At 42.5% G+C, this 26,234-nt stretch overlaps 2 protein-coding genes across 6 annotated transcripts in view; both read left to right on the top strand.

Annotated features, from left to right (window-relative positions):
• The window catches only part of pacs1 (phosphofurin acidic cluster sorting protein 1), a 70,312-nt gene extending 58,469 nt beyond the window's left edge, over window positions 1-11,843 (top strand). Inside the window, exons 11-24 of one of the 4 annotated variants that reach the window (XM_005453181.4) lie at window positions 244-324; window positions 555-676; window positions 1,868-2,003; window positions 2,341-2,445; window positions 2,561-2,667; window positions 3,873-4,027; window positions 4,279-4,389; window positions 4,477-4,579; window positions 4,664-4,706; window positions 4,796-4,838; window positions 4,923-5,064; window positions 6,176-6,414; window positions 6,846-6,965; window positions 7,054-11,843. In XM_005453181.4, the coding sequence (XP_005453238.1) occupies window positions 244-324; window positions 555-676; window positions 1,868-2,003; window positions 2,341-2,445; window positions 2,561-2,667; window positions 3,873-4,027; window positions 4,279-4,389; window positions 4,477-4,579; window positions 4,664-4,706; window positions 4,796-4,838; window positions 4,923-5,064; window positions 6,176-6,414; window positions 6,846-6,965; window positions 7,054-7,172 (1,626 nt within the window). In that variant the 3' untranslated portion in view covers window positions 7,173-11,843. Of the gene's footprint in view, window positions 1-240; window positions 325-554; window positions 677-1,867; window positions 2,004-2,340; window positions 2,446-2,560; window positions 2,668-3,872; window positions 4,028-4,278; window positions 4,580-4,663; window positions 4,707-4,795; window positions 4,839-4,922; window positions 5,065-6,175; window positions 6,415-6,843; window positions 6,966-7,053 lie in introns of all 4 variants that reach the window. The other 3 variants (XM_005453180.4, XM_019356886.2, XM_019356887.2) reach the window with 3 other exon arrangements.
• A 1,297-nt stretch (window positions 11,844-13,140) lies between these two features.
• Window positions 13,141-25,051, top strand: klc2 (kinesin light chain 2). Of its 2 annotated transcripts, none has more exons than XM_005453179.4 (14): window positions 13,141-13,272; window positions 16,248-16,493; window positions 16,952-17,285; window positions 18,428-18,644; window positions 18,750-18,939; window positions 19,077-19,250; window positions 19,833-19,932; window positions 20,812-20,861; window positions 21,013-21,080; window positions 21,567-21,675; window positions 21,957-22,106; window positions 22,287-22,411; window positions 23,367-23,424; window positions 23,570-25,051. In XM_005453179.4, the coding sequence occupies exons 2-14, from the start codon at window positions 16,266-16,268 to the stop codon at window positions 23,651-23,653; spliced, it is 1,887 nt and encodes a 628-aa protein (XP_005453236.1). In that variant the 5' UTR covers window positions 13,141-13,272; window positions 16,248-16,265; the 3' UTR covers window positions 23,654-25,051. The 2 variants fall into 2 exon arrangements, with proteins under 2 accessions (XP_005453236.1, XP_019212439.1); XM_019356894.2 differs by having other exon boundaries at window positions 13,168-13,272; window positions 16,225-16,493.
• Window positions 25,052-26,234: the final 1,183 nt, after the last annotated feature.

The raw sequence follows: 26,234 nt of genomic DNA, 5'->3' as shown, positions 1-26,234 counted from the left end.
AAATATGTGTTTGGAAGATGAAAAAGCTGCTTTCACTTCAGTAAGTAGGTCCTATCTAATTATTTGTGTAGAATGCTTCGTCTGGCCTAAAACGGCAGAGGAAAACCAACATCTTCTGGGCGTAACTGCTGTTGTGTTTTCCCCCTGAAGCCGAGAGCCGAGAGCTCTGCTCCTTCTTATTTACCAAATCTCGAGGCTCATTAAGCCCGTCGACTGACTGCCTCTCCCTTCTGTTCCCAGCAGGGGGAGCAGCCTCTTCTGGAGAAGATGAAACCTTCCCGAAGCCGCAACCTGGATGAGATCCCGTCTGAGACCGACACGCTGGTACGACTTTCCTCGTGTGTTTTTAAATGAGTGTCAGTGTGTCAAAGAGGGAGAGTTAATGTTGTGCTGGGATCTTTGTCGGTATCACTCTGAGGCGGATTCGCTGCCATCTGTGCTGCAAGTGAGACAGATTGAGAGAGCAGAAGAAACACAAAAAAGTGGGTGCCAGTGTCTCCTTCCTTTGACACTGACAGCCTGTCTGTGGACTGTGTGTGTCTGTTTGTGTGTAGGAGCTAACAGACCAGGAGCTGTTCGCTGAAGTGGGCCCGTGCATCATGGTGTCCGTGGCAGAAAAACCCCGTACACCCATTAAGAGCAGCAAAAGTGAAGCACAGCCGATGGCATCGCCGAGGTAAGTCACCCAAAGCTTAGTCCCACATACATTTGATTTGCTGTTTTTATCTGAATTTAGTTAATTGAATTAACTAAATTGAATTAAATCACAACAGCAGTCACCTCAAGGCGCTTTATATAGTAAGATAAAGAGAAAACCCCTAACAATCAGCAAGCACTTGGCAACAGCGGGAAGGAAAAACTCCCTTTTAACAGGAAGAAACCTTCAGCAAGTAGGAGTGGATTCATGACCTCACACAGGGAGAGCTGGAGTCACTTTGTTTTGTAGTTTCTGAGTGAGATCGTGCTTTAAAACTGGCCTCACGAGCTGAAGAATGACTTTGCTTTTCCATCCTCTCCATAATCACTGTCCTCCTCAGTCACGCAAATGCTGCAGAACCATTAAGCTACTATAAACTGAATAATAAACTTGAGCCTGTTTGTTACTAGAAAAGCTTATCAGTGATGTTTTTTTTAAAGTTTTCAATATCAAACTGCATGACTTGATTTTTAATTTTTACTTGATTTTTAGTTGTAAATCAGTAGAATTCAGCTGACAGGACTCGGTGACCTTTTTGGCTGAGTGTGGACTCACTCAGCTAATCTTAGCAAGCTTGGTGAGCAAGATGCATCCCTAAACTGCACAGGTTCATCGCACAGACATGTAGCTTGCTAGTTTGTACAAAGTAATATATTAATAATAGCACAGGCATCTTGGGTGGCTGTTATTTACCGAGAGGTCCAGCTCACTGACCTAAAGTAGCCCAGCAAAACAGCAAGCTTGAATCAGTCTTAGTAAAACATTAACTGGAGGCTTAGAAAAAGATTAACCTGCCCGAGGCAGTGATCGCAAAATTAAATATTAGTTTTAAAAGTAAAAACCGTCTTTTGTATCTGGTAAGCTGTAGCTGTAAACGTGTTTATTTTTGGCGTTTTAACTTGGGACTCTATGGAGACGATGAAGCCAGCCTCAAGTGGCCATTTCAGCTACTGCAGGTTTCTGTGGCGTCCTTATTTTTCAGCTTCCTCTGATGCTTACAAACCCTGTGGTTGGTAAAATTCTGAGGGGGAACTCAAGATCTCTAAGTAAAGCTTATAAAATGAAAGGAAAAATGAGGCCTCAGAGGCGACTATGCTGAAAAACCCTGGACTCCTCATTTCTTGAGTTTGACTTTGCTTTCTTTTTTCTTTTTTCCTTTTTTCCCACCAGGTTGGATGGAGGCCATACACCAAGGCAGAAGCGCATTAGCACTCCGATGAAGGAGAGACAGCTGTCCAAACCTCTCAGTGAGCGGACCAACAGCTCAGACTCCGAGAGGTCCCCGGAGCTGGGACACAGCACGCCGGTACGACACTGAACGATTATAAAATCTCATTTCGATTTGGCTCTTTCCAGGATTTCAGCATCATAGTTTCAACCGTGCATACAAAAATAAACCTGCGTATTGTGGTTGTTTCCCACAGAGGAATTAACATATGACCAAAAAAATTCTGCCTTTGTTCCCCGTCTGCTTGTGACCCACGCGTTTTTTTAAAGTAGAGAAACGCATGAATTCTGATAATGTACGACCGGCCTGGAGCTCAGAAATGAATTATGTATGTGGTGATGAGTCATCTGAAGAGCAAATGTGTCGCTGTGGGGAGATTTATGTACTCTGTGTATGTGTGTGTGTGTGTGTGTAGGTTCTGAGGAAAGCAGTGTACGATCAGCTTAACCAGATTTTGTTGTCGGACTCGGCGCTCCCAGAGAGCCTCATTTTGGTCAACAGCACAGACTGGCAGGGGCAGGTAAGGCCTGCAGCTTTCCGTAATAACTTTGGGTGGATTTGGTGGGTTATTTTTCTTTTTTATTCCTATTTCTTTCCTTTTTTTAACTGCACTTCTCCTCTTTCATGTATTGCAGTATGTTGCAGAGCAGCTCCAGGTACAGAGACACCCAGTGGTCTGCACGTGCTCAGCAGCTGAAATACAGGCGGTGCTGTCTGCTGTGCTCACTCGCATCCAGAAATTGTGAGTTTTTCTGATCTAATCTAACATCCACACACACACACACACACACACACACACACACACACACACACACACACACACACACACACACGGCGAGCTAGAACTCATTGGTGTGCAGAGTGACTCATCTGTTTAGTCTTTCTTCCTGCTCTGAGCCTTATTTTTCTGTCCTCTGTTCTTCCTTTGACCCTTATATATTTTGCTCCTTCTGTTCTCCTCCTCCCTGTGACTCACGTTGCTTTATAAAAACAACAAGAAAACTTTATATGTCTCCCATATCTGCATCTATCACGTCGCCTTGTCCCTCTGCTTATCACTCTCTCCCACACATGTGTGAATTCTTCTGGTTTGTGTTTGCACTGTTGGGATGAAATCTGCCTAAACATGAAGGAAATGTCATCTGAGCAACAGTTAGAAATATAAAATGATTCTATTGCCTTAAATAATGTGAGTTAGATTGTAGTCTGGGAATAAAAGGGACTTCCGTGTTTCTTTTTCTAATGCTGGCGCTGGGACTGAAGTCAAACCCATTACAGTACAGTCACAATAACAGGTTTTATTTAGCTTCTTAGTCATCAGTAACAGTACCTGGAGTGCAACACAGTGCCTGTATTTCTGTTGTTAAAAACACCTCTCAGCACATTCATGAACAGAGCCTGGTCAGTGCTTATTTAGCAAGTCACGAATACACATCAGTAATAGTACAGAGGATGAGTTCTGCAGTTTTAGTGCAGTTTACGCTCGGAGCTGCCATTAGATTGGCTTCTCCGGCTTTCCGAGCGGGATAGTGTCTTGAGAGGGCTGAAAATTCTGAGTGGGAACTCTGGATTTCTGACTTCCCACTTCAAATGGAATGCAGTATAAAAAATGAAGGGTGATCCACACAGGAAACTTCCTTAAAACTAGTGTTTTCATACACCTGTGTGTACTGCTTCCCTTACAAACGCCCACAGTCTAGTTTGATGTGCTTCATCTCAGATGTGCACCAAGGCATCTGCTTTTTTCCATTCTGGTTACCACTAGTTTGCACTTGTGAAGGGAGTAGGACACACTGTAGTAAGAAATCTAGTTTTTTAGGATATTTTCCAATATAGATTAGGTTGTGTTTCTTAAAACAAAAACGTTCTAAGTATGTTTTGAGACGATAATCAAACTTTTTGATTCTTGAGTAATGAATATTTCTCTCTCTCTCTTTTTCCCTGTAGCTGCAACTGTAACTCGTCCATGCCCAGACCAGTGAAGGTGGTGGCGGTGGGCAGCCAGAGCTACCTGGGAGCCATCCTGCAGTTCTTCGTCACCCAGCTCGCCAACAAGACGTCTGACTGGCTGAACCACATGCGCTTCCTGGTGGTGCCGCTGGGTGAGCGAGCCTGCTTTTGTCTCCTCCTGCAGAGTCAGACTGCAGCAAAGTTTTACTGCTTTGCAGGAAGTGATGTCTGGTGCACACAGTCACTTGTCTGCATGCTAATTGGATTTTGGGAAATGCTGTGACTTGTTAGGATGTGTTGATTGTTGGCACATTGGTAGGAGGAACAGGCAGTCGTGTTAGCTCATTAAACTCCTCGATCCTTCCACATTCTCACCTTCCCGCTCTCTCATTATGTTCGTCAGGCTCTCATCCTGTGGCTAAACACCTCGGAGCCCTCGACAATCGCTACAGCTCCTCCTTTCTGGACGGGGTGTGGAGAGACGTGTTCAGTCGCTCAGAGCCGCCGCAGACAGGTACCACGCGTGCCGTCTCCCCTCAGGACATAATTCAGCATTTCGCGCCTTTATTCACTTCTCCAATTTTTTCATTTTCTCCTGCAGATCAGTTGGATGTGGCAGGAAGAATTTCCCAATACATCAGCGGAGCTACGGTCACGCACCAGCTGCCCATCGCCGAGGCCATGCTAACCTGCAAGCACAGAACGTGAGTACAGGTGTCAGCGAACACGTGCCGTCTTTTATCTTTTAGGTCTTCTTTAACAAACACGGCTCATTGTCCTTTTCCCAGGCGAGATGAAGACTCCTACCAGAAGTTCATTCCTTTTATTGGGGTGAGAATTATACTCTTGAGTGGGAACTTTTTACTTTTGCTGCTGTTCATCTTCAGGATCTTTGGCTGACATCACTTCTTGTTTTCCAGGTGGTGAAGGTTGGTCTGATCGAGTCTGGTCAGTCTCCAACAGGTGAGTGTTTGGAAAATGTCAAAAGATGCTAAAAAAGAATTCGATTTAGGGTTTCACGCTCTTATTTCCATTTGGGTTATGAAGGAGATGCAGAGGAGGGTGTAGCAGTGAGCCTCGCTGTCCCCTCCACATCTCCCCCCTCCCACGGCTCTCCCACCGGGATGATCAAAGAGACAGCCACGCCTCCCTCCTCTCCCTCCATGGGGAGCGTGCTCACAGTTCAAGGGTAAGAGTTCTCTAACATTCAGATTTCTTTACAGGATCTTGTTTTATCATTTTCCTCATTATCGCAGCAGTGTGGGGTTACACTTTCTAACACAGCCTGTAATCAAATGGAATTTCATTGTTTGTTATTTGAAATGACAAAGTAACTATATTTGGAAACCAGGTACAAGGACGTAGCTTTGGCTGGAATATCGCTGGAAATGGTCTCACATGTCACTGTATTTTTGTTATAACATTTAACTTGGTATGACGGATTTGCCTGTGTCTGAGGCGAGTTTCCAAATACTTGATTTGGAGATTTCAGTCTTCAAATCTTCATTTCATTCATTTATTTTATTTTTAAGTCTGATGATTATAAAAGGACATAAACAGGCTATAGTTATTTCAGTATTGTTGAGGATCTAGTGAGTAATTATACTGATGTGCTTTAAATCAAGTCCTCAGATGTAGATATTTAAAGAACCGTTTTTTTATTCAGGTTGATTTTATGGTTCGGTTTTTCAGTTGATGTCTCAGCTGTCAGCATGCATGTTGATGCTGCTGTCAGTACTGAGCTGTGGCAGAGAGATAAATCCTTTTAATCATCCGTCTGCTTGTTCTTCAAGCAAACAGGCAGCGAGTTGCTCGTGTTTCTCTGAGATCCTCTCCCAAATCGAGGCTCTCTTTGATACTTCAGCCACATTTTTATCTGACTGAATCAGATGTTTTTTTGCTGCAGTGCCTCTCTGCAGAGCTCTCACTGATCTGATCTTTTCTATTTCGCCCTCTGCAGAAATGTTTTGGGGAGTGTGTTGAACATGTATACGATGAATGAAATTCAGCTCTCAGATTGAAGTCGGTCTGCTCGTGAAGATGTTAAATTATCTTACAGATGTGTTTGTGATGTAAAGAAAGTTGGATGTATGTATGTCTCATTATTGGACCCCTCACTGCATCTGTGTATTCTGCTGAAACTAAAAATTACAAATAATGTCAGATAAAAATGTTAATAATGAAGTTCTTCACAAGTTTGACATGAATGACCAGAGAATAATAGGAAAGTTCAATTATGAGGCTTTACAGTTGTCACGAAGGGCCTGAGAAAGTCGCTCATGCGCGCTCTCTGTCCACAGGAGCCCCAGCATGTCCCACGGCGTGGACGCCATCGGCCTGCAGGTGGATTACTGGCTGGCCTCTCTGGCAGAGAAGCGGCGGGAGGGAGAGCGACGCGACACGAGCTGCAAGAACACGCTGAAGAGCGCCTTCCGCTCGCTGCAGGTCAGCAGGCTACCAGGCGGGGGCAGCAGCGATCCACAGGCTCAGGTCAACACCATGGCCATGACTGTGGTCACCAAGGAGAAGAACAAAAAAGGTGAGGCGTTCGAAATCTGGTGCTTTAAATCATTTTTATGATTATGACTTTACTTGAAACTAAAATTTGTAATATTAACAATGATTGATTAATTTCATTTGATTGATGATCCATGTATTGCATTCAACACAGACTGAGGCCACATTACATTGTTAACACTAAATAAGTGTTTTTGACTTGCAGGCTTGTTGCAGGTAGCCATGTTCCCTGCAGATAGGCCCTAAAATAGTTACTGCAAAGCCTTTTGGACAAATCCCTCAGATCCATGTTCAGAGTGCATAGCAGGGTATAAAGATATGTGTCCTCTGTACTAGAGATTTAAATGTAATTGAAGCAAGTCAGTCTAAATCTAGATTCAGTGCACTGCCACCCAGTCGTCGTCTCCCTCCATCACACAGCACTTTGACTCTGGTGTTTGTTCCTCCCTTCAGTTCCCACCATCTTCTTGGGGAAGAAGCCCAAAGAGAAGGACGTAGACTCCAAGAGCCAGGTCATCGAAGGCATCAGTCGACTCATCTGCTCGGCCAAGCAGCAGCAGACCATCCTGAAAGGTGAGCTGGATGATCACGAGCAGCTTTATTTGTTTCTTTCCTGCTCACATTGTAGCTTCGCCTGATCAACATTTCCGTCTCCCACCAGTGTCCATAGACGGCGTCGAGTGGAACGACGTCAAGTTCTTCCAGCTGGCTGCCCAGTGGCCCACTCACGTCAAATACCTACCTGTCGGACTTTTCGGCTACAGCAAGCCTCCCTCGTAGGGACCTACCTACCGACCTGACCTGACCTTTCGACTGCCCTCCACACAAACGCCGCCTCTCAGCCACCCGCAGAGCTGAGGGAGGACATAAAGCAGCTGGACTTTCTCCTTTTCCTTAATCTCATTTTGGCTTCAGTTGTCTTATTTGTCTTTAGGGAGAGGAGGGAGGGTAGCGCTGGGGTGCAGTGCTGTTACTAGTCACTTTATTATTGCCCCCTTTCTGTGTGTGTTGGTGTGCTCCGTGAGTGTGCATGCACACGTGAATGTACAGTATGTGTGTGTGTGTGGGTGTGTGTGTGTTTACAAGGGGACTACAGCACAAGTTTATTAGCTAACTGCCTTTTATGTTTCCGTTCTATGGAATGCAGCAGCATGCAACCACTCACCGGTTTCAAGCCCTCAAAAGACCGACCCTGCCCCCCTCAGAAGACCCCCGATCCTCACGTGCATGCTCTAAACTAACAGATACACCAACTGTGTGCCGCAAACAAACTCCAAATTAGTGCAACAGCGCTTCAGCGTGTGCACGAGTCACTAAGAACGTGCAGTCAAATAACAAAGCTGGCGTTTGATGGATTTTTTCCCCCCCTCACCCTCTGTTAGCAGAAAAAAAAATGCCCTTCAACAAATCCTGTTGGTTTATTTTTTAATTTCAAGGGCTTCCATACTATATCTATATATATATTTCCTCTGTAGGTGATTTGGATGTCTAATGGCAAATATTTCCTCTTAAAAAAAACGAAAAAATGAGAAAAAAAAACCCTGTAAATGTCAAGTGTCCTTTAAAAAAGTGCAGTAGTGAGAAATGTCCAACCCTTCCCTGCAAAGCTGTCGTGATGCATAGTGTTTGTTACTGTGAAGAGATCCAAGACATCAGGGCAGGGGCTACCGTAGTGTGCGTTTTCTTTCATCTTTATTTGCTATGCACTTACCGTACGATTACACGTGGACCGTTTTGAGTGTTTAAAAAATAACAATAATAAAGGTTTAACTCTCGTTAACAGCAGAAATAAATACATATGCAACAGAAAGCAGCAACATGCATGTTTAAACCATCCGAAACTCTTACAGCACTTAACGGGAAAAGCTTTGTTTTTTTCTTTCAGTGTTCGTGCTGTAAAAATGGGAGTTAGTTACTTGCAGTGAAGCACAACGTTGTGGCCGATGTCCCCCCACCCCCCACCTGAAAAAAACCCGTCCTCGTTTTATTGGCTAGACTGGCAGCTTTGTTTTCAGTGGGAACAGCAGACCTGGTGGAAACTCCCACAGAGCGTGCCCGTTTTCTTTCAGCTCCTTACTGACCTTTTTTTTTTTTGTTGTTGTTTGTTTTGGTCTCTCCACTACACGCTTTCTCTAGGATGTCATGAGGTGATTAGTGAGTGTACAGTAACTGGTAACAAGTGTGTGTGTGTGTGTGTGTGTGGTGAAGTACATGTAATGTGATCAGAAACTTTAAAAAAAATCACTTGAGAGGAGAAATAGTTTTTTTACCATGTGACAGAGGGCATGCAGTTGGTGTGTAAGTGTGCGTCTGTGTGTGTTGATGTCAGTGACTATTCGATTAGGGCTGCAAAAGCTGCAGTTGTCATCTTGTTGACTTTGTAGACTGGCACAAGGCGAATAGAGTTGGTTTTTCTTGATTAAACAGTAAAAATTGAACAAACCATTGGGACTAAAATCTAAGAATGTTTGTGGATTTAAAACAGTTGTTTTTAATGATTCTGCCTTGTGTCACCTGCATCGTAGCACTCTCCACCTCCAGTGAAGTATTACTAATACAGCTTTTTAAAAATAGTGTTAATGCCAATTTCTTGGTTTAAATACCTTTTATTTTGTTCTCAAAGTTTTTTGGTTTTTTTTGTTGTTTTTCTCCTGTGTCAGTGTTTAAAGTGTTACAGTTGTGATGTTGACGGCACATCTCCATCTCTGTTTTTCCTCTCCTGTTACACGACGCTTCGCTAATGAGTGGTCACTGCCGAGCAAACACTCAGCTAGCTGCGGATTGACTTTTTCTTTTTTTCTTTTTTTTAAGGGATTTCAAAAAATTTGAATGTATTGAATTCAGTTTACGTGTGAACGACTGATTATTTTTGTTAAGACACGAGTAGAGATGACAGACGTTTAGAAATGAGGCTCCTCTTTTTCCTCGTGATAACAACCACTGAAGGGCCTGACAGACAGACTGAGGGCTAACCGCCTTACATACAATATGTCGGGTTTTAGGGTTCCCACATGATGGACTGTGGTTTGACGTAGAGGTTGCTCGATCCAAACTAAAAACAGGAGGTTTCATTCCAGTATTAATTCCTTTAGAAGATACTGGCTTAAGCGTAAAATGCTGCATTTGCTGAAACGAATCAAAGACCTTTGCTAAGAAAATAGAACAAACTTTTAGTACAACTTTAAAATAACCCATACATACAGAGACTTTACAGTTTATTTACTCCATTCAAATGAATCTAAGATCCAGAACTGAGCTGCTGTACCGCTTGAAGGAAACAAAATTTGGGTCACAATCAAGATTTAATCCTTTAGATTAAATCTTGATTTTTTTTTTTTAAATCAATCAATCAATCCTCCTGGAAACAGAGAGGAGAAACTTAAGAGTTAAAGTGTCAAATAAGAGTTGGTGGAGACCAAAACTGAGCTAAAAGCACAGAGAACATTGGGCTTCTATTCGCCCGATGAACAGATAAACAATTAGAATTAAATGATCAAGCTTCTTTAAATCTGTCTGATCTTTAAATAAGAAACTGCAAATGCGTTTATTAGTTTAATATAGCAAACATGTTCTGTTGTGTCCCCCGTTTAGAAACTAAAAACGTTCCCAGTCCACATTTAACTCCTTCCATTAAAGTCAGCCAGAGTTGAGTTTCTGCATCGTTAGGTCAGCAAAATAAGAACTGTGAAAATAATAATTAAAATACAAGATGCACTATGTGGACAAAAGACCTGGGCCAGCTACATGTTACACATGGAAACGCATGCTGTGAAGCTCCCGGCGCACAGTTTTTGTGCTGATGTTAATGTCTATGCCATATCCCTCATCGCCTGGTGACCCCACTCTAACTTTATGTGGTCGGGGACTTCGTGGATGAGTTGCCGTGGTTACTCCTCTTTAGTAATAGTATTTACAGCTGACAGTGGGATATTAAACTTCAATGGTGGCACCCTGTTACAACACCTCACTCAAATTCAATGAGCTCTTTGCACCCGCCCATTCTTTCACAGATGTTGTAAAGACAGACTGTTTGGCTAGATGAATGATCTTTGTGGCAACAGGTCTGAAAACAGTTGAATTCAAACATTAGGAGGTGTGTCTCAATACTTTTGTCCATATAATGTATATTAGGACTCAGTCAGTGAGGCAGTGGTTCTCTTCCCCCACTAAATGGCAACCTCAAAACTTGTATCAGTTCATGGATTGTAAGCTCTTTGCTAAATGTATTAACTGGTAGTGTTGAAATAGTAGGTTTTTCTAACTTTAGTATGGAAGTGTGGTACGGCATTTTTAAATTTGAGAAATTTATACAATATTTGGAACGAAACCTTCAACTTTTTAACTTAAATTATAGCTGGGCTCGAGTATCTGCTGTTAGAAGAGACCTCTAATTGAGTCAAAATGCTCTTTGCCTTGTAGTATTGTTAGTCAAATTATTGCAATGATGCGATTTCCTGAAATTAACCGTAGTCTTTTCATGCCTCTTTAACTTGAGCGCTCAGAGGAAGATCACTGAAACTGAGCATTAGAGGCATTAAAAATCACTGCCAGAAACTAAAATGTGAATAAATTGTGAGAATATCCAGAGATATGTGGGTTTTTGGTGGATGCTGATTGCTTAAAAACGCCCTACATTAACAGCAAAGTGATCCTTGTTTTGAAGTTATTGTATTGTCATCACAGTCTCATTCCTTATCACCTAACAAAAACTGATTGAACCCCATTTACATGTTCTCATGCCGTCTCTCTGAACAAGCTGGTTGTTCTGTGCGTGTAAGTCCTGAACGTGTTGCTGTGGAATTTTTTTTTTTAATACCTGTACCTCTGTACCTGTGTCGATGTGTTTGTGACGCTGTGACGATGGTTCCTCTGTCCTTGACTAGTCGTGGTTAGAGATTAGGAGCTGTTCGGTCCATCGGTAATCTGTCAGTGATCAGCAGTGTCTTTCTCTCTCTGCCGTCCCTCTGGTGATGAGAGAGTCTTCTTCTTCACCAAGCCTCCACAAGCTCACCTTTCTGAGAGCATGCCGTTACTCCCTCACATGTTTTAATTAAATTTTTTTGCCATCTGTCTTCATGGAAATGGGAGTCACCTGTGAAAGCAGTAGATTTCTACCCGACCGAGGTTCTGCTCAGAACAGAGCGCCCTGAGCTTGTGGACTTGTGAAGAGTATTTTGCACATGCCATCGTTTCTTCAGCAGCAGTCTTCAGCTTTTTTGCCTTTTGCCTATAACAATACTATAATAAACAATGATGCTTGTACATATCAGAATAGTACTTGTTATATTGTATTCTTTATTTTTTTTTAATTTTTTTTTTTTTAATTTGACATGTTTTGTAGTACCGCTTTTTTCATGATTACGTTTGTCAATCAAACAGATGTGGGATGAGAAGTGGAAGTGTTTCATTGTTTCATTGTTTTTTTTTAAATAAAGATATTCTTGATTTGTAGCCCTGTCTCCTCTTCCTGGACTACAGATGTGTGCTTGTACTACAGCTCCATACAGCTTATTTCTGAAGTGGAACAAACTGATGCAGACACTGTAGCCTGTCTGGATAAATATCACTTAATATGTGCTGCTCAATGACGTAAAATGCAGAAATAATGGGAACTTTACTAATACAGTCTTTGTTGGAGATAAACAAATAAAGCCATGTTAAAGTTGGAGAGTAAAAACAGATTTCTGATGAATGCATAAAGAGTAAATACGCTTAGCACATGATACTTTTGAAACAAGGCAGTGGTCTACAATAAGCCTTCTTCCCTCCTGTGGATGGAGGATGCTGGTGACATCATCGGACAAAGAGCTTTAGCAAACCAAGAGAATTATATCCAAACTTCTGTTTTATGAATAGTCTGCGAGTTTTAAAAATTCGTTATTCATATCAAGTGTTTGTATTGTTGTTGCTTTTAATTTTTAAAAAGATCTTTTATCGTAACTAATCATCTATATAAAGACAATGTCGCCGAGTGAACATTTTACTATTACATATTTTCCAATTTTATCTTAACGTTACTACACAATACCATGCAAATAGCATAATAATTTACACTATGTCAATTTAGGTTAATATATTAAATGGAGTCTTAAGAGCGGCAACTCGATTTAACGCATGCGCATGATGTATTCCCCGCCTTGACTGAAAAATGTCGAACGTGAATCATCTTAGTGCTTTTTCAATCTTTGGTGGGGTCTCTGGGAACTCAGTCATTTCGTTTTCTCTGTCAAATTTTGAAGCACATCCACAAAATCATCAGTTTTATACCGAATAAAGGTTCAGTCGGTTATATTGTGAACACCGAGGTTAAGTTAAAAATAAATACTGCTAAATATTAGCAGTGTCCACCCCGTCCTCTACTGTCAATTGACAGCTGAGTAAGTTAAAGTGAAGGAAAACGTAAACAGCAGCTAGCCAAGGCGGCTTTTAGCTCAGTTAAACTTGTTGTACTAATCGCATTAAAGTAAACTCAGTAGTGTGCGCGAGCTATTTCGGTTTATCTACAAATAACGGCAGGCTTGTTAATTCAACAAAGCAGGTGTGCTAGCGGCAGCTCTCGTCACCCCGCAGTCTTCAAAGTAAAGCTAATTTTAATTTAACGGCTGCTCTGCGTAGTAAATTTTAGCAAAACAAGAGGACCGTGTTTTCGTGTACTAGTACAAATTGCTTAGCGTTGAGAGCGCACTCTCCGTGTCGTCCTTGGATGCCGTTATCCTCCCATTGCCACTTGTCTAACTGTAAATGAAGTTTTATTTTGAAAAACCGGCACCGGACGCTCGTTCGTTTTGGTAAACTTGACGCGGGTCTGTCTGGAGCATCACAACATTGTGCTGCCGCTTTGTTCGAGGCTCTGTTATCGCTGCGTTTATCTTCGATGAAGGTAAAACTGTGGATAAATAACAATAATACCGGCACTACGGTGCAGTTAAACGGTCAGAATAGATTGTAGTTTATGTTGCATGAGGGCAGTTTGTCGGTATATTTGTAGCAGTCGGACGGCCAGGTCGAGAAATCTGTCGCCAGAAATGAAGCGTCGCTCTTTACGTGGTGTTTGTTGCGGGATTATGTGTGCATATTGTAAATAGTGCATCCCTGCGTGTGCTGAGGATGATAAGGATATAATAATAATACGCATCTCTGTGTTGTGTAACACCTTGGAGGATCGGGCCTGCACTGTTTACAAACAGGCTGCATGTCGGGACCAGACACATTAACACGTTTTCAGCGATGGACAGTCATTTATTTGGTCTTATGTTCATCATGTGTTGTAGCTTTATGCTTTTTGAGCAGTGCTCTCTGCTGTCGGTCACCTTCACTGATCTGCTTACTTCCTCCCCGGCTTTAGGCCTCGGCCATCCACCGGCTCCTGCTTTATTCATGGCTCTGAAGGGTTTGATTCAAACGTGAGAGGCGTTCATTTCCTGCTGCCGCTCGTTTGTCCGCCCGCACAGTTAGCTCTGCTCTCCTGCATTTGTGAAGCGGTGGACTTGAAAGGAAGCGTGAATATTGGTGCATTGCAGTCAAGTGTATGAGGCAAGATGGGAGGGGGGTGGGAGAGGAGGATGGGTGAAAGAGGAAGGGAGGGAGCAGGAGAGGAGAACAGGTGCGCCTCCTCCATCAAAGCTGGGAGGGAGCGAAAGTCACGATGTTGCACATTTGGCTCCTCTGACGACCTCTTTCTCCTCCTGCTGCGGCTGCAACCCTTTCACTTACATCTGGTCAATATGGAGACAGTGCGCATGCTCCAGGGGGAAATTCGCCGTTTACTGTGCCAGAACTGGCCCACAGTTTGGATATTGGACTTTGTAAATGTTATGTAAATATCAATACGCAGCATGAATGTTTCTCTTTTCCTGGCTGGAAGGATTCACAGTGCACACCTGTGTATCTGTCAGCCTCATCATGGACATGACTAATCATGACTAATGATTTAGAGACCATACAGCACTACATTCACTTTCAGTGCTCCCAGAAGATCAGGAAGTCAATTTAAAGATCTGCCTTTAGGCTGTGAGAGATCAGTTAAAGAAAATAAAACAGCTTTAATTTAGTCAATCTTAGGTTGCTGTGTCTTTATAGTTATTATATATGTTTATATTCTGGGTCTGTGTTACCAGTCTGATTGCTGAAAAGGTGTTATTACAACTGATCAGGCTGCAAAATTATTCTCGTAATGATATTTGAAATTTAAGAGAATCAGCTTTTTAGTTGAACTATATTATGTTTGTAAGTTAAATATATTTTTCCTTTGTTTTGGACTCAGTTTTCTTTTTCACTTAAGCTGACTGATGCAATGACTTAATCGTTCATATTCATCATTTATTTTAGTTACAGGAAGGAAAAAAATGGAAACATTTGGGAAAAGATTAAAGATGTTTGATTCTCTCAGATGTAAGTGGAAAAATGTAATCATATAAAAATGTGAATTGACATTAAAAAGTGTAACTATTATTTACGATTAAAGTTGTAAATGTATGATTAAAAGTTACAGGAAGGAAGTTTGATATTCTGAAATTTTAAAAAATGGTAAATTTATTAGGAAAAAACATAAAAATTACAGTGAAAATACACTTTTCTAAAGGTTAGAGCTGTGAATATGTGAAGAAAAAGAAAAGATGGATGTTCTAAGAGTAAAGTGGTTAGTTTATTAGAAAAATCCCCACAAATAAAAAATATGGTAGTGTTTTTTTGTATTAAAGATGTAAATTTATGAAGGGCAGAAAAATTCCAACTTAAATAACAGAATTTTTCTGAGGTTAAAGCAGCAAATTTACACTAAAAAGTCCTATTTTTTAGAGTTAAAGATGTAATTGGAGAAGGAAACTCAAGTTTAAAGTCTAATATTCTCAGAGGCTATAATTTGATCCATTTGCTGGCTTTTTAAGCATCTTTTACTTATTTGTATACGGTGTATAAATCCAATTTCTAACCTACGACTGCTCAGTTATGCTGCCACAGATGTTGGGACATTTGTCTTAGCTTAAAATAACAGTTCATCCAGAGGTCTGTCTGGCTCTAAATCCGACGCTGCTGTGATAATCGTTCCCCCGCCCTCGCAAGGTTAGCTTTGTTCACTGATCACTTCTTCTGTTAATTGGATTTGCTGGTCTCTGTTTCTTTTAAATTTACTTTAATTATACATCCAGTATTCCCTCTCACAGACACCTTTTCTCTTTCTCTCTAATGTAACCCTCACCCCATTATGCAGCGATAAAATGAGAAACTGTCATTTGACCACCAGCCTGGCTGACGTTGTAGAGAAACAGGTCTAAATGAATAGAGCTCTGACGGGAAGCTTTTATACAGCGTGCCTTCTGTTCATAACAAGACACGCTTGTGCTGCGTGGTTTCTGTTTTTCATCCATCTCTTTTAACTCCATCATTTACAGGATGATGCCAGGCAGGAAATGAATCTCAGGAACAGTCCCTTCATTCGCGCTGTCAGGGTTTCTCATTTTGTTCTCCTCATTACTTTTGTTTGCTGCTGTTTTCTTAGTTTTTGCCACGTCATGTCCTTACGTGTTTCCAGTGTGGTACTTCTCATATATGAGCAGGTGGATAGAGGAACTGTTGGCACTGCTAGGGTTTGAGTCATAATGAAACCTTTGAAAATATCATATTACTCCACTATTTGTCTCATCTGCTGTGTCATTATGTCCTCTCGCCGCAAATTAATCATCCCTCGTTTCCGTTCTGTGCCGCCGTCTGTCTTGTGTCCACCTCCAGCTGACCTCAGTCAGCAACCGATACAGGATGTGGTGACACTGAACACCTAATGTTTTGAGGGTGTCAAGCAGGGCAGGATATGAATCAGAAATGTAAGTCGATTTAGGTTTTTCTTCCCTTTTCTCACAGTGTGTGTGAAACCTGGCAATGTCCACCATGGTGTATCCACGTGAAGAAGCCCTGGAGCGACTGAGCCAGGATGAGATCGTCCTTAACACTAAGGCCGTCATGCAGGGTCTGGAGACGCTGCGCGGCGAGCACGCACAGCTCCTAAACTCTCTGCTGGACTGCACCCAGCCACCTGTTGCACAAGAGAAGTCGGGGCTGCTGCGCAAGAGTCTGGAAGCCATTGAGCTGGGTCTGGGAGAGGCACAGGTGAGACATTTACACTGAATTGTACACTGAAGTTCACACTCTATTGTGAACTTAATACAATAGGATGCTTTTATAAGGGTTTTTTTTTACAAAGGCAATAAACAGGTCATCTTGGATCGTTGCTACGCGGCCTGATGGCTTTGTGATATATCATGCAGGAAAGAAGCTTTGTTGATATAAATGGAGTGTTTTGAAATAAAAATTATATGATCCTTTTAAGGTGTGATTGGTGCATAAATGCTGATTGCAAGTCGTTCTAACCTGTTGCTAGGCAGCATCTTAATACGTGATATAGATAAGAACCTTCAGGGTCCTAATGTGTATCTGTGGACCTGATCTGTGGACCAAGGTGTTTGTTCACCTCTTGATCATGTAGGCAGAGTTGGCGCACAAACAAACAAACAGATATTTTTTTTGTGTTAATCTAATAGGATTTTTACAATTTCCTTTTACACCAGGTGATCATCGCCCTGTCCAGCCACCTGAGCGCCGTGGAGTCGGAGAAGCAGAAGCTGCGCGCTCAGGTGCGCCGCCTCTGCCAGGAGAACCAGTGGCTGCGGGACGAGTTGGCGGGAACGCAGCACAAGCTGCAGCGAAGCGAGCAGAGCGTCGCCCAGCTGGAGGAGGAGAAGAAGCACCTGGAGTTCATGAACCAGATCAAGAAGTTCGACGATGACGTGTCGCCCTCTGAGGAGAAGAACCAGAGCTCCGGCGGCAGCACAGGCGGAGGCGGAGACGCTTCAAAGGATAACCTGGATGACTTATTCCCTAATGATGATGACCAGGGACCAGGTATGACATCAGCAGAGAGGCCTTAATGGGATGACTGAATTTAAGATGACTGCATTGGGATTTTACTGATGAACTTGTGCATAAGCCAGTCGAAGCCTCACATAAAGCTGAAATCTATCATTTAATACAAGAATGAGTGTGAGAGGCACACATGTTATGTAGGGATTGTTTATTTTTGGTTCCCATGTGACCAAGACAGTTTGAATGAATTATGATGTAACGATTTGCTGAGGTTAATCATTGGTTCACAGTACAGGCTGTCCACGTCCCAGTTTAACAGAGAGAGTGCCGAATGTGGTACACCACAGGAAGAGATAACTGATTGCTCACTGGGTGATCAGTCATTGTGCAGGGTTCACCCATGCACCTGTAATGATGACTGACCACAAGCCGCCTTGTCTGATCTATTCACTTCGAGGAAACATCTGGCATGCATACACATTTAAGTTAAGAGTGGGCAGACATTTTATTTTAGTTTTTTAGTTTTTAATCATTGTTTTATTTTTGATATTAATAATATAGCACCTGTAGCCCTGAAGTCTGAACTGCAAGTCATTTAAATAGTTCACCTTCTGTGCTATAGGTTTTTTAGCAGCTCTTCAACAAAGCACATGCAAAGATAAATCAGCTGTGTATATAGCAGTATATGTATATGCAGCGTCTTTAGCTTCCCTGCAAATTAACCACACGCTACGTGCTGAACCTTCATTCGCTCTTACAGTGAAATATACATTCAGCCATAGTCTGAATGGCTAGTTAGCGTTCAGCAGCAGCGAGAGTGTAACAAGCAGGAGAGAGGGTAGAGAGTGCAACACATAGCTTTTAAAAGGCTTTATCTACTTTTTGGAGAACATGAATATCATCAAATTATATAAAGGAAAAGAAAATCTTGTTACAGAAGCTTCCTCCATTTCCTGCTGGAGTGCTGATCACTACAGCAGATCTGACTTCATGTTTTTTATCCACCACATGTTCTGCTTGGATCTGACAGTGAACTTATTTACCATTTTTGAAAACTGATGGATTGGTTAAGTACTGAAATCAGTCATTTGAGAACTTCATGTAACGCTTTAAAAACGTCTAGTAGGTAGTTTTGCTTATTCTCAACCATATTCTCAACCATGCTGTGCTTCGTGTCACAGCCCAGCCCAGTGGAGAGGTGGCAGCCCAGCAGGGAGGCTACGAGATCCCGGCGCGCCTCAGGACGCTGCACAACCTGGTGATCCAGTACGCCTCTCAGGGGAGGTACGAGGTGGCTGTGCCGCTGTGCAAGCAAGCCCTGGAGGACCTGGAGAAGACGTCTGGGCATGACCATCCGGACGTCGCCACTATGCTCAACATCCTGGCTCTGGTGTACAGGTGGGGGCTTGAGAGTGTGGATGCTTTTCATAAACTATTCATCTTTGTAAAATAAAGGCTCTGAACACAGCGCTACGGGTCCGTGCTTTGTGTTTTGTGCTCCAGGGACCAGAACAAATACAAAGAAGCTGCTCATCTTCTGAATGACGCTTTAGCCATCAGGGAGAAGACACTTGGGAAGGACCACCCAGCTGTGGCTGCAACCCTCAACAATCTAGCTGTGTTATACGGCAAGAGGGGCAAATACAAGGAGGCTGAACCTCTCTGCAAGAGAGCACTGGAGATCAGAGAGAAGGTAAAATCTCAGTTTTGTTCATATTTGTGTTTCATATAAAGGGGACATAAGCATACAAGTTACCCAGACAGTCTCCATGTGGTCATGTGATTGTAGTTTGTGTTGCAAATGTGTGGTCGTCTCCCTGTTGTAACCAGGTGCTGGGGAAGTATCATCCAGACGTGGCTAAGCAGCTGAACAACCTGGCCCTGCTGTGTCAGAACCAGGGCAAGTACGACGAGGTGGAGTACTACTACGGACGAGCCCTGGAAATCTACGAATCCAAGCTGGGAGCTGATGACCCCAATGTGGCCAAAACCAAAAATAACCTGGTGGGGACTTAATTTGCACTTCAGACTGTAAAGATGGGTGTAGCGTCAGGGTGTAAAATGGCCAGCAGGGGGCGACTCCTCTGGTTGTAAAAATGTGTCTGGTTCCGTAACGGTCTGTGGGAAAACTCCCCTGCTGTTCACGTGATTTAAGACGGTAGTAAACGCTGCCCTGATGAGCTTCTGGTCTCAGTCACGGGATTAAAGTCTGAACATCGTGTCGCATTCAGTAATTTTTTATATTATGGTTCCCTTTAGAGCCAAAAAGGAGCATAAAGAAGGTCTTGGCTTATATTTGATTGACAAGCTGCTGCCCTATGAGTGTCCTGTGTCAGTCAAAAGGACAATAGCGTAGCGTTCAGCTTGGAGGTTCACTCTGGGACCAATTAAGATATAATGTTGGCTACACCCATCTTTTATATACAGTCTGTCATTTGAACACCCTTATTTGTCTTCTGCTTCTTCACTGTTCACTTTATATTTTTTTTCTCCTGTGTCTATTTCACCTATTTTTAAGATGTTTTATTTATTTTTAGAAACACTGTTCACTGATCAGGATTGTCTGCGCTTCCTGTTTCTCTTTAGGCTACATGCTACCTGAAGCAGGGGAAATTTGCAGACGCTGAAGCTCTGTACAAAGAGATTTTGACCAGGGCGCACGAGAAGGAGTTTGGCTCTGTCAACAGTAAGTAGAGCCAACAGGCAAACAGCTGAGTCACACTGAAGTGACTGTATCAGATCCTGCTGGTCACAGAGTTACTCAAAGTGCCAGGACCGGGCAGAGACGAGCAGGCTGCGAGTCAGCCTCGATTCACATCAGAAGTCTTCCTGTTAGCCCTGTTTTTTTTTAGATTCAGGCTGTGGTTTGGCCACACCCTGACAGCCGCATCGCTCTGAGTTCTCAGCAGGTCAGAGGATTACACTGAAGCTCGCAAAGCAGCTTAATGCTGATGGTTTCCTCCCGCCTATCCAGCTAAGTCTATCAAACCCTTATGTGCTCACATGCTCAGCACGAGAGCGGGCCTTAGCTGGATTTTGGCACTGCATGAGTTTGGTGAGTGACAGCCGTGTGTTTACATGAAATCAAATGTGTTTACATAGACAGAGAGGCATTACCTCAAACTAAAAATAGGTCATTTCAGGATTTTGGTTATTTTTCAGGACAATTAAAATACTTTTTAAACTCAAATCCAAATCCATGCTATTATTTCAGGACTCTAGACAGTTCCTCCTTAATCATAACCATTATTTCCCTTTTAACCCAACTTTCTTTTATTTGACTGCAACTGCTTTTGAAGGGCAGCCATGAAAAATGTGCCTGAAATGACCAAATTACAGGCCATATTAGAGGACATCCACTCCAAGAGAAGGAACAATGGCTGAAGCTGAGCTTTTAGAGCAGACTGAAGTGTCACTCATAATTATTGGGTTATTTTTAACTATGATTTTAACACTGCAGAGCAATAAAAAGCATCTAAAGTCCTCTTCAGTGTGGGTTTGGTGGCCCACACATGATGTTCTTTTATAAAAAAAAGTAATTATGTGATATTTCTGTCTGTTGCAGATGACAATAAACCAATCTGGATGCACGCTGAGGAAAGAGAAGAGAGCAAGGTAGGCAGGCAACACGTTATACAGTGGCTATAATGTAGGACAAGGATTTTAGTTTTTTTAACTTGCTGCCTATTGGACCAGCATTTCATACTTGTCTCCTCCTGCTTTCTGACTCTTTTAATCTTAATCTCTGTGTCACTCTTTCTCTCAGGGCAAACGCAAGGACTCAGGCCCGTATGTAGAGTATGGGAGCTGGTACAAGGCCTGCAAGGTGGACAGGTAAATCAGACATTTAGATCCACTGGAAACAGGTCAAAGTCTAAACTGTCCGATCATGTGTGTGACCTAAATAACTGTAAACTTCTACAAGGGGGGGCTACTAGGATGAAAAATGGCAAGACAGAGGAATAGAAAAGGGAAACTATCATCACCAAAAAGGAAGAGAAACAAAGCGAACTAGCTCACTACAAATCTATCTGTTTGCCGCAAAAGAATAGAAGTTAAACCACTGACTTTATCAGTCTGTGGTTCATCATGCTCTCAGTTTTATAGTAGAAACGGCGCATTTCCATCCCTTTTGTTTGAGAAACAGTACTTTGCAGACTGTGTAACAGTAAACTTCTGAAAGCAGCAGAGAGTGTTTGCTTTGTGGTTCAGTTTGGGAAAGGTCTAAGGCTTGATTGTTTAACCCTGATTGATGGATTAGGTTACTTTTAAAAGATCTAAAGAAAAAAAAAAAAGCTGGATTTCTTTTTTCCTCAATAGCCCAACAGTGAACACAACCCTCAAAAGCTTGGGAGCTTTGTACCGTCGCCAGGGCAAACTGGAGGCCGCAGAAACACTGGAGGAGTGCGCCAGCAAGTCACGCAAACAGGTACAATAGGAACCCTCTCGACGACGGCTCTTTGGCCGATTGAATTACCGCCGTTAGATTAGTCATCTGGGCTCTTTTCAGGGATTTTTCAGTTAAGCGAGCGGATTTGTTCAACAGGCATTCCAGCTACGATTTATTGGCTCATAAACTGTGTGCCAAAGTGATTTAAAGATCAGTCACTGTGCTAATGTTTGCATATTGTAGTAAAGAACACATGCTGCGTCTGCTGGGGTTTTTTTTCAGGCCCTTGCTTCACCCTTGTCTTTATTTTCCTCTCTCAGGGTATTGATGCCATTAACCAGAGTAAGGTGGTGGAGCTGCTGAAGGACGGAGGCTCTGGGAGCGACAGACGACACAGCAGGGAGGGAATGAACGGACCCGGTGGACAGAGAGGGGAGAACGAGGGTGACGACTCGGCTGAGTGGAACGGGGTAACATAAGTTTGGAAGCTAATAAAGTAGCAGTGTGTGTTCACATTGACTGGATGTGACTACAGCGTAACCACAGTGTGAATAATTTTGTAAAATACTGTAGAAATCCTTGTCTGTGTGTCTGTTCTAGCGTGCCTCAAAGGAGGTGTTTTTCTAATGTTTTGCTGTTGCACGTCTCAGGATGGTAACGGGTCTCTGCGTCGCAGCGGCTCCTTCGGTAAGATTCGTGATGCTCTGAGAAGGAGCAGCGAAATGCTGGTGAAGAAGCTGCAGGGCAGCGGACCTCAAGAACCCCGCAACCCAGGGTAAGACTACTGCAGCTGTAGTGATGGTTACTTCAGTTTGTCTTCTCAGCAGTACAAATTACATTCGCACTTTAGTTCCCAAAGCTAAAAGTACACCATAAAAAAATTCAGACCATTTATAACACTGTTCAAAACTAAAACATGCACTCACCAGCCAAAATATTAGGTACAATACTTGTTCCTGCCTGCAATCTCAAATATCAGTAAATCACTTGGTGGCAACTCAAAGCATTTAGGCATGGAGACATGGTTAAGATGACCTGCTGAAGCTCAAACTGAGCATCAGAGGGAGGAAGAAAGGTGATTTAAGCGATCTGAGATTTTCCCACACAAACGTCTATAAAGTTTACAGAAAATGGTGTGAGAGAGAGAAAATACCCGGTGAGCAGCAGTTCTCTGGGCGAAAATCTGTGGTTGATGTTAGAGGTTAGAGGAGAATCCGCAGAAAATCTGATAGGGAGGCAACAGTTACTCAAATAACCACTCATTACAACAAAATACGAACATCTTTGAACACACAGGACGTTGAAGCAAAAGGACGATTCTCATAACGAATGTGCAAGCAACAAATCTGCAGCAACTGTGTGATGCTGTTGTGTCAACATGAAGAAGTAATGAGTAATGTTTCCAGCACGTGGTTGAATCTGTGCCATGAAGAGTTGAAGCAGCTCTGAGAGAGAATGGGGGTCCAACCTGGTACTATAACGGTGTACCTAATAAAGTGTCCAGTGGCTGTATAATTGAGTATAACCTTTACAATTGAGGATGAAGGTTGCATGACCTTGTAAATAAGATCCATGATGAAGCCTTAAGTGCCCGGGAACCATGATGGGTTCTCTGCCTTCTCTATTCCTAAATATTACTTAGATCACTGTTTTGTAAAAACACTTTCTGTCTTTAACTAATTACTGATCTGAAGTTTTTGGTTTGAGTTCACTGGTGTGTTTCTGTACAGAATGAAGAGAGCCAGCTCCCTTAACTTCCTGAATAAGAGCACTGAGGAAACCACACAGGTACTTTATCCCTCACAGCTGCGATTTCACTCAGGAAATTCTATCTTTTGAATTAAATACCGAGTCCAGGTGATTGTCTGTTACCTGACAGAATATGCACAGCGTTTCCCAACCCAAATACTAACACGACCTGATCTGCCTGCAGGATGCCAACTCTGGACTCTCAGACAGCAGGGGGCTAAGCGCCAGCAACGTGGACCTATCAAGACGCAGCTCCCTGCTCGGCTAAACCGGAGACAGGAGGCGGAATCCAGGAGGCAGAAAGCGGCCCGAGGAGGAGAGGCTGTTTGCAGCTCGGTTTGGTCCAACTACACACTTAAAGCTCAACGCCAGATCAAACACTTTGCACCTGCAGCATATTTTTTTAAGAACACTGGGGAGGAGGGAAAGCATTAGCTCCACACTCGAGGTCGTCCTCTGAGACGCTGCTGCTTCACTGTACAAAACGCTGCCATCGATCAGAAAAGAGAATATTTAGATACACATTTACGAGCATGCTGCTTACTAGATCGTGGACCGTCTGCACCTGAATGCCTCGTGTTTTTTGTTTTGTTTTGGTGTTTTTTTCCACTCACAGCACCGTAGCAGAGCATCGTGTGTTATGACGAGTCGGTTCCTTCAGTCTACTTCTCTCATGTGCAGACACTCAACCTTAGGTAGGCTAAATATAATCCAGGTCCAGTCCAGTTTCACCAGTAGCATGAAGTAGACACAGACGCTAACCATCCACCTGAAGCATATCGCAGATGGTAAAAACGGTACTACCTGAAAGATAGAGCAGAGGTGTAACAAGCATCATTAGCACTAACCATTTCAACCTCACTTTATGCCTTTTTGTTTTTTTCATGTAAATACAGATTTAAATTATTTGGTATTTGATCCTCTGTGTATAGTGCACTGATTTGTTTGTTTGTTTACACTTTATTTCTGGTAAAGAGGGTCTCATTTAGAAGTAAAACACTACCTGTATGAAGGGCGGAGACTGGAGATGAAGGAAAAGAATGGAGTGATGTGAAAGTTAATGGGCATTGGTTGATTGTATCCGTGACACTAAATGCTGATAAATGTATTACCTCAACCGTTCATATCCAATACCAAGTCGTCATAGTTTCACTCTGAGCTATAATCATGTGCTTTAAATGTGACAGTACTGTATTTCCAGCAACAATCTTGCTGTCTACTGAGCATACTTTGATTGGAAGGGTCATTAATTTCCACTGGATTGTGTTGTGACAGCGTTTGGGGGAAGAAACTGCACTTTTTCATGAGTCAGAAGACAGAAAACAGGCCAGAAAATTCATTTGAGGAAAGATTTAGAAATGACTCTTTTTTTTTTTGTTTGTTTGTTTTGTTTTTTGGGGGTTCACATCCTCTCAAATGCTGCCGTTGTGTTCCTAGTGACTTAATTTAAAGTCACGTTAAAAGAGCTTTTAGGGGTCATGCATAATCCAGGACATAATGTTTCATGTCACGTTTGCGATCCTCCTATTTTGCACTGCAGGTTTGGGAAAAGATCATGTTTTATGTTAAAATTCTGCCTTTCATAGCATTCCTGTTGAAAAAACCTCCTTTACAGGAGTCCATGTGCGATGAGTTGACTCTAAAACGGCAGTATTCGACACCTCGATGTCCCTGAAGCCTCAACAGGGAGTTTAATCAAAGTTTGTTTTGGTACCTTTTACCTGAGCTCCATGCGACTGAATATTAAAGAAAATTTGATGTTTAAAAATAACGTGTTTACAATCATTACAGCAGGATATTGAAGTGAACGTGTCTTTAGAAACATGTGGGTAACCCTCAGAGGTGATGCAGCCCATCAGCTGATGTGTTTACTGTCATTCCTCTTGTGAGTTTGTTGTAGTTTTTTCTGTATTTACTGTTGCTGAATGTGTATCATTTTGTACAAAACAATCCTCATTGTTACATTTCTTTTTTTTGTTTTGTTTTTTTGTGTTCAACGCTCGCCTGGGTGGACGTCATCAGTCGTAATCAAACCCTCGCAGGGAGCTGGCTGATGGTGGTCTGTCCTCGCTGACTTTTTTGTTGTTGTTCTGAAGTGATTTCTCGTTTTGGCTCTGAGCTTTTATGTCGACGGTACAAACAGCTGGTTATTTGAATGTTGATTGTGCGGGGTCTGGTGGATTGTTGTTGTTTGCAAGCCAGGACGCTACTATCAGAACTATCCGCCGAATGTACTTCTTGTCATGTTAAAGCAAAATTAGGGTCAGCAAGTGATGTTACACCCTCAAGTTTTTCCTTGACTTTACCTTCATGACGAGAAAGTAAACAAAAAGGTGAATGTGAGTTCTAAAAAGGTGACGACAGGTTTGTGTGAGGCCGTTTTGTCAGCGTTGGTGCATGCACACCATCGCCACACAGCTACGGAAACCGAAGGCACGCCTTTTTTTCTTTTTTCTTCTTTTTTCTTTTTAATTTGCCTTCGATCTCTAAGTGGCGCTAAGTTTATCCTGTCTGCTTCAGAACATGCGTGATGGTGCAGGTTTAATGAACGGAGGAAAGGAGGAGTACCGAAAGTGCTGGACGGAGTTAAAAAGAAGTGAGTGGGAGAGCTTTGGAAAGATGCTGGAAAAACATAAAGTGCTTTAAGTGTTGTTCACAGCAAATAATGTACAGAGTTATACATGTATGACCTTTATATACGTGTTTACTGTTTGTCACTTATTCACTCATAAGAATGATGGGAGGTTCCTGTAACCATACACACAATCTCAACACTGTCTAACTGTATGTGTGTGTGTGTGTGTGTATGTATACATATATATTTAAAAATCAAATGGTGAAACACTAGT

This window comes from Oreochromis niloticus, linkage group LG3, assembly GCF_001858045.2.
Source record: "Oreochromis niloticus isolate F11D_XX linkage group LG3, O_niloticus_UMD_NMBU, whole genome shotgun sequence".
Lineage (NCBI taxonomy): Eukaryota > Metazoa > Chordata > Actinopteri > Cichliformes > Cichlidae > Oreochromis > Oreochromis niloticus.
Note: the sequence above shows the minus strand (reverse complement) of the source record. Positions and strands in the feature narration are given on the sequence as shown.